The 14,814-nt window shown below is 55.3% G+C and overlaps 2 protein-coding genes across 5 annotated transcripts; both read right to left on the reverse strand.

Annotated features, from left to right (window-relative positions):
* Positions 1 to 17: 17 nt before the first annotated feature.
* Positions 18 to 8,046, reverse strand: LOC134509775 (uncharacterized). Of its 4 annotated transcripts, none has more exons than XM_063322350.1 (3): positions 7,716 to 8,046; positions 7,149 to 7,302; positions 18 to 265 (listed from the first exon to the last, which is right to left on the reverse strand). In XM_063322350.1, the coding sequence occupies exons 1-3, from the start codon at positions 7,848 to 7,850 to the stop codon at positions 234 to 236; spliced, it is 321 nt and encodes a 106-aa protein (XP_063178420.1). In that variant the 5' UTR covers positions 7,851 to 8,046; the 3' UTR covers positions 18 to 233. The 4 variants fall into 4 exon arrangements, 3 of the variants coding, with proteins under 3 accessions (XP_063178420.1, XP_063178421.1, XP_063178419.1); XM_063322351.1 differs by lacking the exon at positions 18 to 265 and adding an exon at positions 1,982 to 3,277; XM_063322349.1 differs by lacking the exon at positions 18 to 265 and adding an exon at positions 1,982 to 6,857.
* Positions 8,047 to 9,881: 1,835 nt separating this feature from the next.
* LOC134509781 (sperm-associated antigen 4 protein-like) lies at positions 9,882 to 14,566 on the reverse strand. Its single transcript, XM_063322357.1, has 5 exons — positions 14,441 to 14,566; positions 13,756 to 13,868; positions 13,184 to 13,351; positions 12,725 to 12,814; positions 9,882 to 11,931 (listed from the first exon to the last, which is right to left on the reverse strand). Exons 1-5 carry the CDS (start codon positions 14,511 to 14,513, stop codon positions 11,800 to 11,802), a joined length of 576 nt encoding a protein of 191 aa, XP_063178427.1. The 5' UTR covers positions 14,514 to 14,566; the 3' UTR covers positions 9,882 to 11,799.
* Between the last annotated feature and the right edge of the window lie 248 nt (positions 14,567 to 14,814).

Here is a 14,814-nt window from a genome sequence, read left to right on the forward strand (position 1 = left end):
CTCCTCTGGGCACTCTCCAGTTCCTCCCCACTCCTCCAAAATGGGGAGCTGCACACAGGGGGACACTTTTCTTTGGGGGGCCACTCCAGGTCCCAGCACCTTCTCCTCAGGACCACTGCTCAGCACGTTAGGTCCCAGCGGGCTCTGATGCACCTTCCTCCCCCTCAGTGCAGGACCGGACACTTCTCCTTGTAAACTTCTGGAGGTTTCTCTTGGCCATATCCCAGAGTTTCTCACGGTTCCCCTGAAGTGAAGCTCCATTGCCCTGGAATGAAGATCCATTTGCTCAGCTGTCAATGTTTCTATGCTGATGGCTCACCCTGGTGGTGCTGTCTCTCACAAGATAACCTGAGGAGTTGCAGGCCACGATAGACAATTAAAGGAGGTACTAGTTCAATAGAATTTCCGACTCAAGTAGGAAGTACCATGACAACCATCACCAAAATACCAGGGAGGGTATTGGTACGGTGCGCTGCCTGTATGGCAGACTACGTCAGTGGGAAATACAGACCTGTAGAGACACACAGAGAAAAGGGATCCCTCCAGGAGCTGGTTTTACATCCTCTATCCAGAAGCCGGCCCCAGGATCTCCTCATCCCTCAGTTCCCCCCCACATAAACAAGCACACGCACACACAACTGCCTGTCTCCGGTATGGAAACACAAAACCCCTGAGGCTGGCAGGCAGCCAGCTTCCACCTCCTCTGTGCTTCCTCTTCAGGCTTGGGTTTTGTCAGCAGCTTCTTTCTCATCCACGCCGTCCTTTCTGAATGTCAAGGCGGGCCATTGTGGAGCGTGAAGAGGAGATCCTCAAGCAGCCCTCCGCACCCTGCTTCTCCGCAGGGCCGTATCCCACAGGATTCTTCCAAGCCAGTCCCCCAGCAGGCCAAAGCCTGCTCTCCAGACGTCTCCTGCTCTCGGCCTTTTTCCTTTCTCTCAGGAGCCTCAACTCTACCTTCTTAGCCCTGGCTTTTACATCCCTGACTAGCTGTTGCTTGTTTGTTGGTATGAAGTCTGGAGCAGACGTTCACCCGCCACAAAGCTGCCAGTTTCCCAGGTTGTTCTGTCCTCTCCTGTTGACGCCTCAGCTCCCAGCTGAGTCTGTCTGTCCCCAGGCAGAGCTCCCTGCATTCCTGCTGCTGCCTCACAGAACGGGCCAGAGGAATGCCACAGAAACGATCGGAGGGATGGAACCCCTCTGCTGTGAGGACGGGCTGAGAGAGTTGGGGCTGTTCCGTCTGGAGCAGAGAAGGCTCCGGGGAGACCTTCTTGCGGCCTTTCGGTTGTTACTTCAGAGTCTTCCCCTCTGAGACCTGCTGTCTGCACTCTGTGTCTCTCCTTGCTTGCTCCCCTGGGGAGCTGAGAACCCGCTACTTCATGGACACTGCAGCCAAGGCTGCCACTCCATTATCACAGCCCTGATCCTTTTTTCCCTGATTGCATGTAGGAGATCCAGGTGAGCATCACCTCTGTTGGCACATCTGGCAGCTGTGCTCAGAAGCCGGCCCCAGGAACCCACAGAAACTTCTGGGTCTGTTTGAACCCTGCAGTGTCCCCTCACCCAAAAGGGCTCACCGAATCTGCTGCCCGACCCCTAGAGGATCTCCATTCCCCCAGGAAGCTCCTACGCTGAGGGCATCCCCCTCCTGATCTTAGAAGCACAGAATCTTCATGGTTGGAAAAGACCTTGGAGATCATCGAGTCCAACCAAACAACCTACAATCTCTGTCACTAGAGCATGCCCTGAAGTGCCACATCTAGACATTTCTTAAACACCTCTAGGGATGGTGACTCAACCCCCTCCCTGGGCAGGCTGTTCCAGTGCCTGACCACTCTTGCAGTAAAGTCATTCTTCCTAATATCTAACCTAAACCTCCCCTGCCGCAAGTTCAGGCCATTTCCTCTGGTCCTGTCATTATTCCCCTGGGAGAAGAGGCCAACCCCCACCTCTCTCCACCCTCCTTTCAGGGAGTTGTAGAGGACAATGAGGTCTCCCCTCAGCCTCCTCTTCTCCAAGCTAAACATGCCCAGCTCCCGCAGCCTCTCCTCATATGCCCTGGTCTCCAGACCCCTCACCAGCCTGGTAGCTCTCCTCTGGACACGCTCCAGCACCTCAATGTCCCTCTTGTGCAGAGGGGCCCAGAACTCAACACAGCACTCGAGGTGGGGCCTCACCAGTGCCCAGTACAGAGGCACCATCACTTCCCTGCTCCTGCTGGCCACGCTATTCCTGATAGAAGCCAGAATGCTGTTGGCCCTCTTGGCCACCTGGGCACACTGCTGGCTCATGTTAAGCTGGCCGTCCACCAGCACCCCCAGGTCCTTTTCTGCCGGGCAGCTTTCCAGCCACTCTGCCCCAAGCCTGTAGCGTTGCTGTGGGTTGTTGTGACCGAAATGCAGGACCCGGCACTTGGCCTTATTAAACCTCATAGAGTTGGCCTTGGCCCATCGATCCAGCCTGTCCAGGTCCCTCTGGAGAGCCTTCCTACCCTCAAGCAGATCAACACCCCCACCCAGTCTGGTGTCATCTGCAAACTTACTGAGGGTGCACTCAATCCCCTCATCCACATCATTGATAAAGACATTAAACAAAGCCGGCCCCAAAACTGAGCCCTGAGGGCCACCACTGGTGACCGGCCGCCAAGAGGATTTCACCCCATTGTGATAAATGATTTAATCGCAAACAGGATTCCAATTAGAATTTATAATTTATTAAAGGAACAAAGGCAAGCAAACAGCGCTGGGTGTGCCGGGGGTCCCTGCCCAACCAAGACACACACCTTACAGACCCCATTTTTGGTTTATATCTCCTATACTAATACATATTCATAACTGCCTCTAAAATGGTTGGCCCTTGCCAAAAATGGGTGTATCCCCCCCCTTACAGGTCACTATGCAGATAACAACAGGACCAGTTTAAGGTGGTATTCTAGAATGTTCGCCAGGTGGCTCCTGCAAAACACAGACACGACAGACACACCGTCTCATCTGCGGCCAGACAGACAAAACAGTCAAAGGTCACACTTCACCCTGTGGCCCTAACACTGTTCCACACTGACACGAATCAGTTAAGCACATCTCACAATCCCCCATTTTCTTTTTCTATGGCATTGATTCGTGTTTTTGTTGCCAACCGAGTTAATACTTGCCGAATGGGTGTTAGTTTCGAATCTTCTTTTGTCTTTAGTATCATCAGGGAAAGAGTTTTCTCTTTCCCTGGTTCTGAATCAACAGGTTCTGTAGCCATCTGCGTTCCTTGTATAACTGAGTGTATTAGTCTAATAAAACAAGGTATAAAACATGGAATTATTAACAATCCTGCAAATGCCCCCAATATAACAATCCCGATTTTAGTAAGCCAATCACCTCCCGTAAAGTTTTCCCAGAATCCTTCTAGGTCGACTCCAGTCCAAGTCTGAACTGGGACATGTGCAATTTTCTTCATTTCTTTTACAAGTTCATTTACAGCTTCCCCTTCATCATCAATTTCTAAACAACAATTACTAAGGTTAAACTTCCCACAAACACCTCCCTCTTGTGCTAGCAAATAATCCAAGGCTAAGCGATTTTGGTACAAAGCAGTTCTCATCTTGGTATTTTGTCTCGCATTGTTTTCCATATTTGAGGATTACTAATGTTGCTCTCCATAGCCTCCCATGGCCATCGTTCACCTTGGCTTGTTCCACCACAAACATAACAATTAGTTACATTTAATGACTTAGCAATGTTTTCAGCAAGATTTACAAAGAGATTTTTAGCAACTGTGGGAATTTCATATTCCACTCCTGTTTCTATTTCATGATAAAATGAGTTAAATAGTAGTCTGTGCTGTACCGATTCCCTTATTCTTTCTTTTATTTCGATATTATAAACCAAAGTCTGGGAACTTACCCGTCCCCTCCTAGTAGTTCCTACGCACTGGCTGCAGTTGTTTGCCATAACCAGAGTCAAGGAGCTTACCCCAAAGAGGACCAGAAGCGGTCCGGTCAGGGCCATAGTGATCGGCGGTCACAGCCCGAAGGGGTTGCAGCCCTTGGCAGACCTTTCAAGCCGCACCACTCGTTCCCCTCCGGTCTTGCCCTCTTCCTTAATCTTTTAAGGGGTAACCTTTAATCAAGAAGCACTCTTTGATTAAATTGACAACAATAAAGCCTAACCCATGGTAGGTTATATAGGGGAGTGGTGGCCCCACAGCGAATGCACAAAAATTCTAAACTGTTTCCTAGATCCTTGACTTCTTTTTTGGAAAATGATATATTTTAAAACATGTAGAACACTTTGCCCTTAAAAATAAACAGCACCGTTTACACAATGGACTAAATCACCTTTCCTAATAGGTATTTATCCCTGTCCACTAATTCTACAGGAGTAGTTACAATGAAATTCCCACAGCAACTTGGCTTATGCTTCTTGATGAAGGTCTCTTTAAGTTCGGCTGATGGTTAGCTTGGCTTCTCCGGGCTCAGATGTGACTCTCCACTCCTTCACTGGACCTTTCACTCACGACACATGTGTCAAATCCTAATGGTGGTGTTTGAGCCATCATCCCAATCTCTCGTAGTTCTTTTAACCTTTTTCCAATGGATATTATATATTTTTGGATACTATAATCTTCAACCACATTGTTCCCCAGGGGCATCCCTTGGGAGTAAGGCATTCCATATAACATTTCATATGGCGATAATCCAGTCTCACTGTGTGGCTTAGTTCTTATGTTTAATAGTGCCAATGGTAGGCATTTCGTCCAGGACATCTGTGTCTCAATCATTAATTTAGCCAATTGCTGTTTTATTGTTTGATTCATTCTTTCTACTTTCCCTGAGCTTTGTGGGTGCCACGGAGTGTGGTATTCCCATTGAATACCTAATGATTGACATAATAATTTTATTATTTTAGAAGTAAAATGTGCGCCCTGATCAGAATCAATATACTGGATTATCCCATATCTAGGTATTAAGTGTTCTAATAAGATTTTTACTACCATCTGTGCCGTAGCTCGCGCTACAGGGTAAGCTTCTACCCATTGTGTTAAATGATCTACTAGTACTAGTAAATATTTTATTCTCCCTACCTTAGGCAATTCAGTAAAATCGACTCGTATTCTTTCAAAAGGTCTATAAGCTGTTTTCCTTCCTCCCGTGGCTGCTTGTCGAAACACTTTCTTGTTTACTTTTTGACAAGTTAAACATCCTCGCCTGATTTGCTTTGCTATTTCAAAAATCCCAATACAGCCAAATTGTTTAAGGAAATGATCACTTATCGCCTTTGTACCCCAATGTGTTTGTGTGTGTAAGCGTTCTAATATTTGCCTGGCATAAGCTTTTGGCAACATCTCTCGCCCGTCGGGCAGCATCCATTTTCCCTGTTCTAACTTAGCTCCTATTTTCTCTAATTTTGCCTGTTCCTCAGGGGTAAATTTCTTTTCTTTCTCCTCTAGTTCTTTTTCACTAATGTCTCCTTGTACTTGTACTACATTAATTTTAGCGACGTGAGTCCTCAGGGCTGCTTCCTGGGCCTCTCTATCGGCTAGGTTATTCCCTCTGGTTCGATAATCTAATCCCTTTTGGTGTCCTCTCACATGTACCACTGCTATCTCCTTTGGTTTTCTTAACGCCTTTAAAATTTTCACTATTAGTTCTTGATGTATTAGATTCCTTCCTTGGGTATTAATTAAACCTCTTTCCTCCCAAATTTTTCCAAAAGTGTGGACTACTCCATACGCATATTTAGAATCCCAACTCTCTGGGCACGGCCAGCCAGCCAGTTTTTAACCCAGCAAAGAGTACACTCGTCTATGCCATGGATCGCCAGCTTCTCCAGGAGAATGCTGTGGGGGACGGTGTCAAAGGCCTTGCCAAAGTCCAGACAGACAACGTCCACAGCCTTCCCCGCATCCAGAAGGCGGGTAACATGGTCACAGAAAGCGATCAGGTTGGTTAAGCAGCACCTCCCTTTCCTAAAGCCATGCTGGCTGGCCCCGATCCCTTGGCTGCCCTGCGCTTGCCGTGAGAGCTCACTCGAGATGATCCTCTCCATGATCTTTCCTGGTACCGAGGTCAGGCTGACAGGCCTGTAGTTCCCCGGATCCTCCTTCCGACCCTTCTTGTAGATGGGCGTCACATTAGCCACCCTCCAGGCATCTGGGACCTGCCCTGTTGACCAGGATTGTTGATAAACGATGGAGAGAGGCTTGGTGAGCTCTCCCGCCAGCTCCCTGAGTACTCTTGGGTGAATCCCATCCGGCCCCATAGACTTCTGTGCGTCTGGGTGCAGAAGCAGGTCATTGGCTACTTCCTCCTGGGTTATGGGTGGGTTGTTCTGCTCTCCATCCTTATCTCCCAGCTCAGGAGGCTGAACACCCTGGGGATAGCTGGTGGACATGGCCAATTCCATACCCGGACGCAGCAGCCGGGCTTGTCTGGGGCACGGGCAGGGCCCTGCTGCCCTCCAGGCAACCCCAGGGCTTCTCCGGCCCTCTCAGGAGCATGAGCTGGGCCAAGCGGTCCCCACCAAGAGCCCCAGGGCCTCTCCCGGGCCTCGCAGGGCCCCACGGAAGGCCCAGTGGGGCCTTCTGCTGCTGAGCAGAGCGGCAGTTCCTCCCCCAGGCACGCTCGGGGCGCCGGGAGGGGTGGAGAGTGGCCCCACCAGTGGTGGCAGCCCCACAAGAAGGCCAGAGGCACTGGAAGCAGAGCAACTGGCAGCACAGGCAAACCCAGAGGTAAACCCCTCTGGGCTGCTCAAGTATGGCAAGATATTGCTGACCCGCTGGGGAAACTAGTGGTGAAAGTACATCACGTAGGTGCCCACACACCCATGAGTCGAGCCACCGAAGAACATCGAAATAATCAGCAAACCCACCTAGAACCGGAAAAAGAGACCTTGAAAGCTCAGCGTGAGGACGTCTTTTCTTGCCTGTAATCTCACAGGGGCAGCGAATGTGTCACGCGCACAGCGGGCAGCGTCTTCACTAGAGCAAGAAGCGACCACTGACACCCACCTCCAGTGACACTGCCAGAGCTCTGCCACGCAAAACACACAACAGAAACGTGCCCCGTGCATTCGACAGCAACAGTTAACGTGTGCTTAGGGAAGCACGAGAGCGGTCAGACAGGGCGCGCGCATCGGGTTGTGCCCACGGATCAGGCCTACCTGTCCCAGTCCTTTCATGTGATTCGTAGCACTTGAGAATTTCCTCATAATCACCTAAAGCCATTCTGAGAGCAACGGGGACCTGGCAATTCTTCTCAGCCCCTGCGAGGAGAAACTGCAGCCGGCCTTTGGGCTTCTCCACGCTGAGCAGACTCTGGAACGGAAAACGCATTTACTGCAGCCCAGCGCGGGCCGGGGCGGGGGGCGACCTGCGCTGATGACCAAGCGCTACACCCCCAGCGGGAAATTCACCAGACGGGGCAGCCCGAGCGCCCGCAGGCCCCGGGCACAGGCGGCTACCGTCTAACGGGGGCTCCTGGCTAACGCTTGCCAGCGAGAGCGGGCGACTGCGCTGCCGAAGAGGCAAGCACGCCCGACCCGGCGGTATCCTCCGCGGGGCAACGAACGAGACCCAAGGAGACGCCGCCGCCGCCGCCGCCTCCTTTCGCGGGCCCGCCCGCGCGGCCCGGCGAAAGGCGCCCAGCCCCCCCAGAGTCCTGCCGCCAGCAGACCCGCCGGGAGCCGCTAACGGGCTGCGGGGCAGCGGGGCCCGGAGGCTACACTCACCGGCTCGGCAGCCGCCTCCCGGGGCGGCCGCTGCCGTTCAAATCTCTTGCCGCGGCGCCCGCTTCCGGGTAGGACGCCCGAGAGGCCAATCACCGCGCGGCGCTGGGCCGGAACAGGCGGAGACGCGCGGTGCATGACGGGAGGAAGGTCGAGGAGGAGCTGGGCGTGCGGGCGTCGCCATGGCGGGAGGGTCTCCGCTGCCCAGGCACCCGGTCCCGACAGGTGACGGGGAACAGCGCCCGCTCCCCCCGGGAATGCTGCCGCTCCCTACCGCCGGTGGGGGCTGGCGTGGGAGCCGCGCCGCCGGGCCTGCCGCCGCGCACAAGATGGCGCCCGGCCTACGGCCCCGGGGAGACTACGGCTCCCAGAACGCTCCGCGGGCCCGCCGTTCCCTGAGGGGAGGCCCTTCCCGCCGCCAGGCCCGGCCCCGCCCGCTCCGCTCACGGCAGCGCCCGGCGCCGGCCCCGAGCAGAAAGACGGGGGTTGCGCTGTTAGGTCCGGGCGGGGGCTGACGGTCTGCCTTGGCTGCGGGCGGCCATTCCCCTGCCAGGCCTTTGACCTCCCTGCGTACAGGCGTGTCGGCCTAAAGCCACGAGCAGAACAGGAAGAAGCAAAAAATGAAAAGACGACGGGTGGAACATCTTACTTCTGTAAAATGTTTGTCCTTTGGAATCCTCCCGGACACATTGCATCTTTCCTGAAGAAAGACCTACGTTTCTAAGAGAAAGTTTCAGTTCTCTCCTGAGTAACAAAGGCGAAGAAGGCTGTTTCAGGGACAGAGAGAATGGGGCCGTTCTTTTAGGGCGAGGCAGATGGTATCTCTTCTGGATGGGGCAGAGCCAGCGCTACCCATGCCAGAGCACTCAGTGCGACACCTTTTCCCTCCCTCTCTCCCTCAGCTACTTGGCCGTGGGGCTGGCGGGAGGCTTGGGATGAACCAGCCCATCAGCCGCGGCGGGGGATGGCACGGCCTCCCGCCCATCAGGCTGCGGGGAGCCACCAGCTCTCTGCAGGGAGTAGTCCAAGGCTTTAGCCCAGCGTCAGCACAGCAGCTCTGGCCATTCTGGCCACCGGCGAGCTCTGGTTGCCGGCAGAGCTCACGGTCCCTGCAGCCAGGGCGCTCAGTGTGACGCTTTTTCCCTCCCTCTCTCCCTCAGCTACTTGGGAGCCCCTTCTTCCCGTCTGAGATGAACGACTTTGTCCTTGCCATCTTGAAAAACATGGCAGACCCAAGGGTCTCTGACACCCTGCTGGTTGGCAGGGTGCTGGAGCTGGTCTTGAGAGGCTCGTGCTCAGAGCTATACGGGGTAGGCAGTGTGCAGCCGGGTTGCCCTGTGCGCGTGCCCTGCGGGGGCCGTTCCCCCCGCCCCGAGGCCAGGGCTTGCAGCACCTGACGGGCATCCCTTGAGGCCAGCAAAGGGCAGCAGGAGGGCAGCAGCTCTTGGTGTCAGCAGGGGCCATAGCTGTGCTCCAGCCCGCTGTCTCCAGTAGGTCAACGACCTCGTGGAGGTCATCGATAGGCACCTGGTCTGCGTCAGCAGGATGCTGCTCCAGGACATCCTGACGTTCACCCTTCCCTGGCTGGCCGACATCGACAGTTATGAGGTGGTCACTGGCCTGCTGAGGGTTTCCCGGCCCTGTGACAAGTATGTGGCCCGTCAGCCTCAGGGGCAGCTCAGGACCTCCGGGGCCTGCCCAGGCAGAAGGGGTGGTGGCCGAGGTGGCCCTGCTGACAGTGTGCTCTGGCTCTGCAGCACTGCCAGGGCCACGTGGAACACGCTGTCCTGTGAGCCCAGCCTCCTGGCCGACCTGCTGAGGATGCTGCTGAGGCTGCTGCTGGACGGTCTCCAGCCCCTCTGGCCCTCTCCATCCACCCCCAAACCCGTCCTTCCTGGGGCGCCTGGCCCAGGGCCCTCGGGCCGCAGCCGGGCAGGGCAGCGCGTGCCGCTCGGCCCCGCAGCGCGCAGGCATGCCGCCTGCCCCGGCCCTGCTGCCCTCGGCAGCCCCACTCCCTGGCCGCCGCCCCCGGCCGGCTCAGCAGCGGGGAAGCTGATAAAACTGAGAAGATGATTGAGAAAAAGGGGACACTGTTTGAGAAACTGTCTAGGATGGAAGAAACATCCCGCTTTTCCCCTGCATGGACCCATGTCGCAGCCATTAGGAGAAGATGCCCTCCTACGAGACCGACTTGGAAGGAAAAGAAGACACTACGAGACACCTTGTGGTTTTACCTCGGTGCCTATGGAGAGGACCTGAGTAAGTGGGATGAAGGACCTACCTTGGCCCTACAGGCACTAGTTGCAAGGTAAAACAGATAGAAGAAAGAATTCTTCCAGGAGGGTGGCTGCTCCAGTGCCCAGGGAGCAGTTCTCTGGTCCGGGTCGGAACTCATCTGCTAACTGTAGATGTTGTCCTCAACATTAGAGGTGCCCTGCCTCCAGCCAGGAGGGGGAGAGGGATAACCGAGTTTATTGGGCTGTGTGGATTCGATGTCCTCGTGTATTAGAGCCACAAAAGCATAAAGACATGGTGGACAGCGGTGCACAGTGTACCCTATTGCCATTGACTCATAAAGGGACAAAATCTGTTGCTGATTCTGGTGTGACAGGTCTCAAGAACTGACTGTACTTCGGCCAAAGTGAGCCGAACTGGGAATAAATGGCGGAAGCGCTCCATTGTGAGTGGCCCAGACGCTGCGTGCATCCTTGGCGTAGACTTGCTCAAGAGAGGGTATTTCAAAGACCCGAAAGCGTATCGGTGGGCTGTTGGTATAGCAGCTGGAGGGACTGAGGACATTACACAGCTGTCTGCCTTTCCAGGGGCCTTGCTCGGAGCTCTTTGGTCCGGGGATCGGAGGTTCTCCCTGAGAATCCCTCGGTGCCGGATGGAGGCCCTGCAATTCCAAGGATCTGTCGAGATTCAGAGGCAGAGTCCCATCTGGGTCGCCAGAAACTGTCACCGAAATCGGGAATGAACTTCTTAACACCGATGTAGTCTTAAGAAGCAGGCATTCTTTTATTCAGCACCGGGGACGTGGGGGATCTCTCCACCTGACATGTCCACTGAATGTGAGATTCACAGAGACTTACATCCATACAGAATATGCGTGGTCGTTACATGTCTCAGCACTCATTGCCACGTTCATTACATTTCCAGAACTCATCTCCATATTCACATCCCCTTGGCACATGCACATTAGCTCCGTTAGGGGCTTCATGGTAGGTCTTGGGTGGTTCCTAGTGGTGTACGGTGGCTGGTTTGAGCTGATAATAGAGGAATCTCTTTGTGTGGACTGGGGAAGATAAATGCAGCAGCTTTTGCAACTCCCCCATTTATTTTGCGAGCTTGTTATCGGTCCCTCCAGTCTCTTCGGGGATGTGGTATTCTTCGCTGTTTGTTCTTCACAAGGAGCTACGTTTACCTATTTACCAGACTCAGTCCCTGGTTGTAACCCCGCTGTGTGAGCCGATGCGGGCAGGACGCAGGAACAACCACAAAACCACGGATGAAAGGCAAAGAACAAGTTTCTTCTCGATACCTCACAGACCAGGGAATCTCCGAAGCAACACCCGGGCAGAGGCACGGAAGCAGGGACTGCGGGCACCGTGGAGTGAGAGAGAGTCCTTGTTAGCAAGAGCCCTTGGCAGCGAGAGAGTCCTTGTGAGCAAGAGCACGCACGGACTCCCTGTTCTGCCTGGCATTTAAAGGGTTCAAACAGGCATCGTTTTCCCACTGTGCTTTGATCTTCTTCAGCACCAGGCCAGGATTCTCAAGTGGCTGGATAAGGTGTCCCTGAGTCCATCACAGGTTTATGTTATCGAAGTGCAAGTGTTTTTCTTGCAAGCGTCCGAGACTGAATAACAATTAGTGTGATATATGTGTTTTCCAGCACCCAGCTGTGAGTCACTTGAGCGTATTAACAATCCTCCTCACCGATCTTCTGTTGCTTTCCCACGACTGCCCTCCCTGCAATGGACCTTATTGTGCACCCAACTTAGGAGACAAATCTTCTACACCAATCTGAGTCGCAGCAACATTATTCTTTTTCTTCTTTTTTATGTTTGTCCTTTTTCTGTCTCTGGTTTCAGTTGAGGCTGTTTGGTTTTGCCATCTTCCCATGAACCTGCACTCGGTAAATGCATGTGTACTTTGGGTTTCCCCAGTTGCTCTTCACAAGGAGTTTGAGATAGGAGAAGGCTCTGGGATGCGGGGCGTTCTGCGAGGAAAAGAGGGAAGAGGAATCGGAGGTGTTAAGAGCCACAATGCAGTCAAGGTATCTCCCCCCACCAGCCCTGCTCCTGCTCAGGAGCAAGCTCCTGACAGTGGGTGGGAGCGGCTGTGGAAACCTGAGGCTGGCTCTGGTAGCGGGGTGCTGGGGAGGCTGGGGACACGGGGAGGGGGAAGGCACCTGGCACCCTCTGCATGGGCCCGGCTGGGGCTCAGCCTCCCTCCCCTCTGCCTCTTCTTCTGCGCCTCGCTCTGTGCCGGCAGAGAGGCCGGGGAGGTGCTCCTTTGCGTGGGGCAGCTGGTGTGACACCCCCCCGAGCTCCCGCTGTCTGCTCTGCCCGCTTTCCTGCGGGCAGGCGTGAGAGCAGCGGGAGAGAAGGGGCATGCTATGCTGGGAGGAGAGGACACCGTCCAGCCTGCCAGCAGGCCACGGGATGGAGCCAGGGCGCTCCCCGACGGCTTTCTCCAGCGGGCGTCCCTGTTTCTCCACGGCACAAAGACGTTGCTCGGGTGCAGTGGCTGCGTGTGCAGCGGGCTCTGCTGAAGGCAGCCAGGGATCTCTTGGGACTCATGCTCCCACGGGCCTGACCTTGCCCTCACTTTCCTTTTGCTAGCACCACCGCGTGCCACTCAGCCCTCCCAACCCCACCAGCTCTCTCCTGGCGGTGACCCAGGCCCCCTCTGCCCAGGGAGAAAGCATTCACGCTCCTCCTGCCATGGCCCTGCAGGCAAACCTGCTTTGCTCCCTGGCATCTTCCCCCAACACCGTGCGTGCATCGCACCTTCAGAGGGAAGGTCTGAATGGCCTCTTTTGCCACATCGTACATGAAGGTCACCAGGAGAGTTTCCTCTTCTCCGTCCACATCCACTCCCTGTGGGGCAAAGCACAAGGAGAGCAGCTCAGACTCGTCCCGACAAAGAGGGAACGTAGGTGCTGGGTCAGCCCTGTTACCTACCCACCCTCCCCTGGGGCTCTAGCCCTAGTCTAGCCCTGGTTACGGTGGAGCTCAGGCTCCGCTTGAGTTTTAGTCAAGAACCCTGAGCTGCTTGGCCAGAACAAGTCTTAAGAGGGAGGAGACCTCTAGAGCCCTTAGGAGGAGACTCCTAGAGCCTCACCAGGGCCCTGCAGTGCTCAGGAGACCGGGACTCCAACCTCAGAGGAGGCACAAAAGCAAGGAAGACCCTGTCATGGCTTTCCCCCAGGACCAGATCCGCACCAGAAGCACCCAGCAGAGACTTACAAAGACAGCGATGTCCCTGGGGGCGCTGGTGACGGTCCCAGATGGAGAGACTTCTTTGGAGATGTGCTGCACAGTGATGGCAGTCAGGTGGACTCGCGCTGGCAACCTGATGACCACCTGGCCCTGATGCCCTGGGAAAGGCCAGCAGTTTCCCGGGGAAACATCCGGCTGCAACCAGAAAGCCAGAGCAATGAAGCGTGAGAGAGTGTTGGGGCCAAGACAACTGCCCACGTAGCTTGAAGCGTAGGCACCGGTGTGTCTGTGGGGTCTATTTCAGCTTGAAAATGAGGTGTGTGTGAGGAAGTGGACAGAAGCAGGAGGCCTCCTTCCCTGACCGACCTTTGCCAGGGCTGTCAGTATTATGGAGCAGAGGAGAACAGCGGTTACGAAACCACTCTAGTCAGGGCCTTGCAGAAACACATCCCTGCCCAGGGGCTCTGCAGGGCACCCCCCACCTCTCGCCTCCCACCCCCAAGACGGCGCAACACTGGACCGAAGGGAGAGCCCTGAGGTCAGTCTCCAACTTCACAGGAAGAAAGGAAAGAATTCCCTCTCGATTTCTGCTACAATACCTGCAAAATGCGATCGGGACTGCGGGGAGTGCAAAAGAACTCAATAAACCTCCAGAACCAGTCGTTTTTGCAGGTGTAGGTCTCCGAAGTTCTCTGCAGGTCAATGCTGGCACCTGCAGGGAAGGGAAAGCAGACGACTGCAAGAGGCCACAGACGAGGAGGGCTTGGTGCTCAGACACTATTTCTGACACCGCCGGCCAGCTGCGCTTCTGTCAGTCCTGTCCTCGTCCCAGGCTGGTGGGCTGCCCGGCTGCCCAGCCGCGCAGGGGAATGACAGCGGCCACGTGCCTGGTGACTGCTGCACTCCCAGCGCCAGCAGGAGAAGGTCTGAGGGTTCTGGGAGACAGACGGTGCCCATGTGAATGGCAGCAGACCCAAGCTGAGGGCTTGCTGCGTGGGCAGCCAAGGACGGCCCGGCCATCTCCTTTTCCAATGCTGAGGAGAGGAAGAGAGCCCCTCCGTCCGCACAGGAACACGTGCGGGGGCAGCGCCAGAGGCAGCGTGAGGATGCCGAGGGCAGGGTTGGGAGGGAGTCTGAGAGAGCTGCTCTGCCACAGCCTTGCCCTGGGACCCCCCAAGCATTTCAGCTCCCCCACTTTGGAGAGCAGCGCCTGGAGCGCAGGCGCCTTTGGGGAGGGCTGCAGACAAGCGCAGGGCAAGGGGACGTGGCTGCTTGTGTCCATACCAGAGCTTTGCAGGGCCCAGTCAGACATCTCCACGTAGGCTTCCAAAGCCCTCTCAGATGCTGCCTGCTTCATTTCCTCGACTTCCTGGGAACGCCATAAACAAACAGAGAAAAGGAGCACATCAACGTTCAGCGTGGCTACTAGCGCCCGGAGCGGCAAAGGGCCACTGTCAGAAAGGCAAGGCAAACCCTCTCCACGGAGCTGCAGGACTGAGGAACAGTGTCTGTGTCCACAGCCATGGCCACGGCCCCGAGGTGGGTTGATGAGGGTCCCCACACCCTCGTCCCCATCCTCCACACTCTCCAGGGCAGGTGGAAGGTGGACTCAAGCCCTGCCAGCGATGGCTGGCCCCCCGTGAGCGTGCCTGGGTCCC

Source organism: Chroicocephalus ridibundus, unplaced genomic scaffold, assembly GCF_963924245.1.
Source record: "Chroicocephalus ridibundus unplaced genomic scaffold, bChrRid1.1 SCAFFOLD_394, whole genome shotgun sequence".
Lineage (NCBI taxonomy): Eukaryota > Metazoa > Chordata > Aves > Charadriiformes > Laridae > Chroicocephalus > Chroicocephalus ridibundus.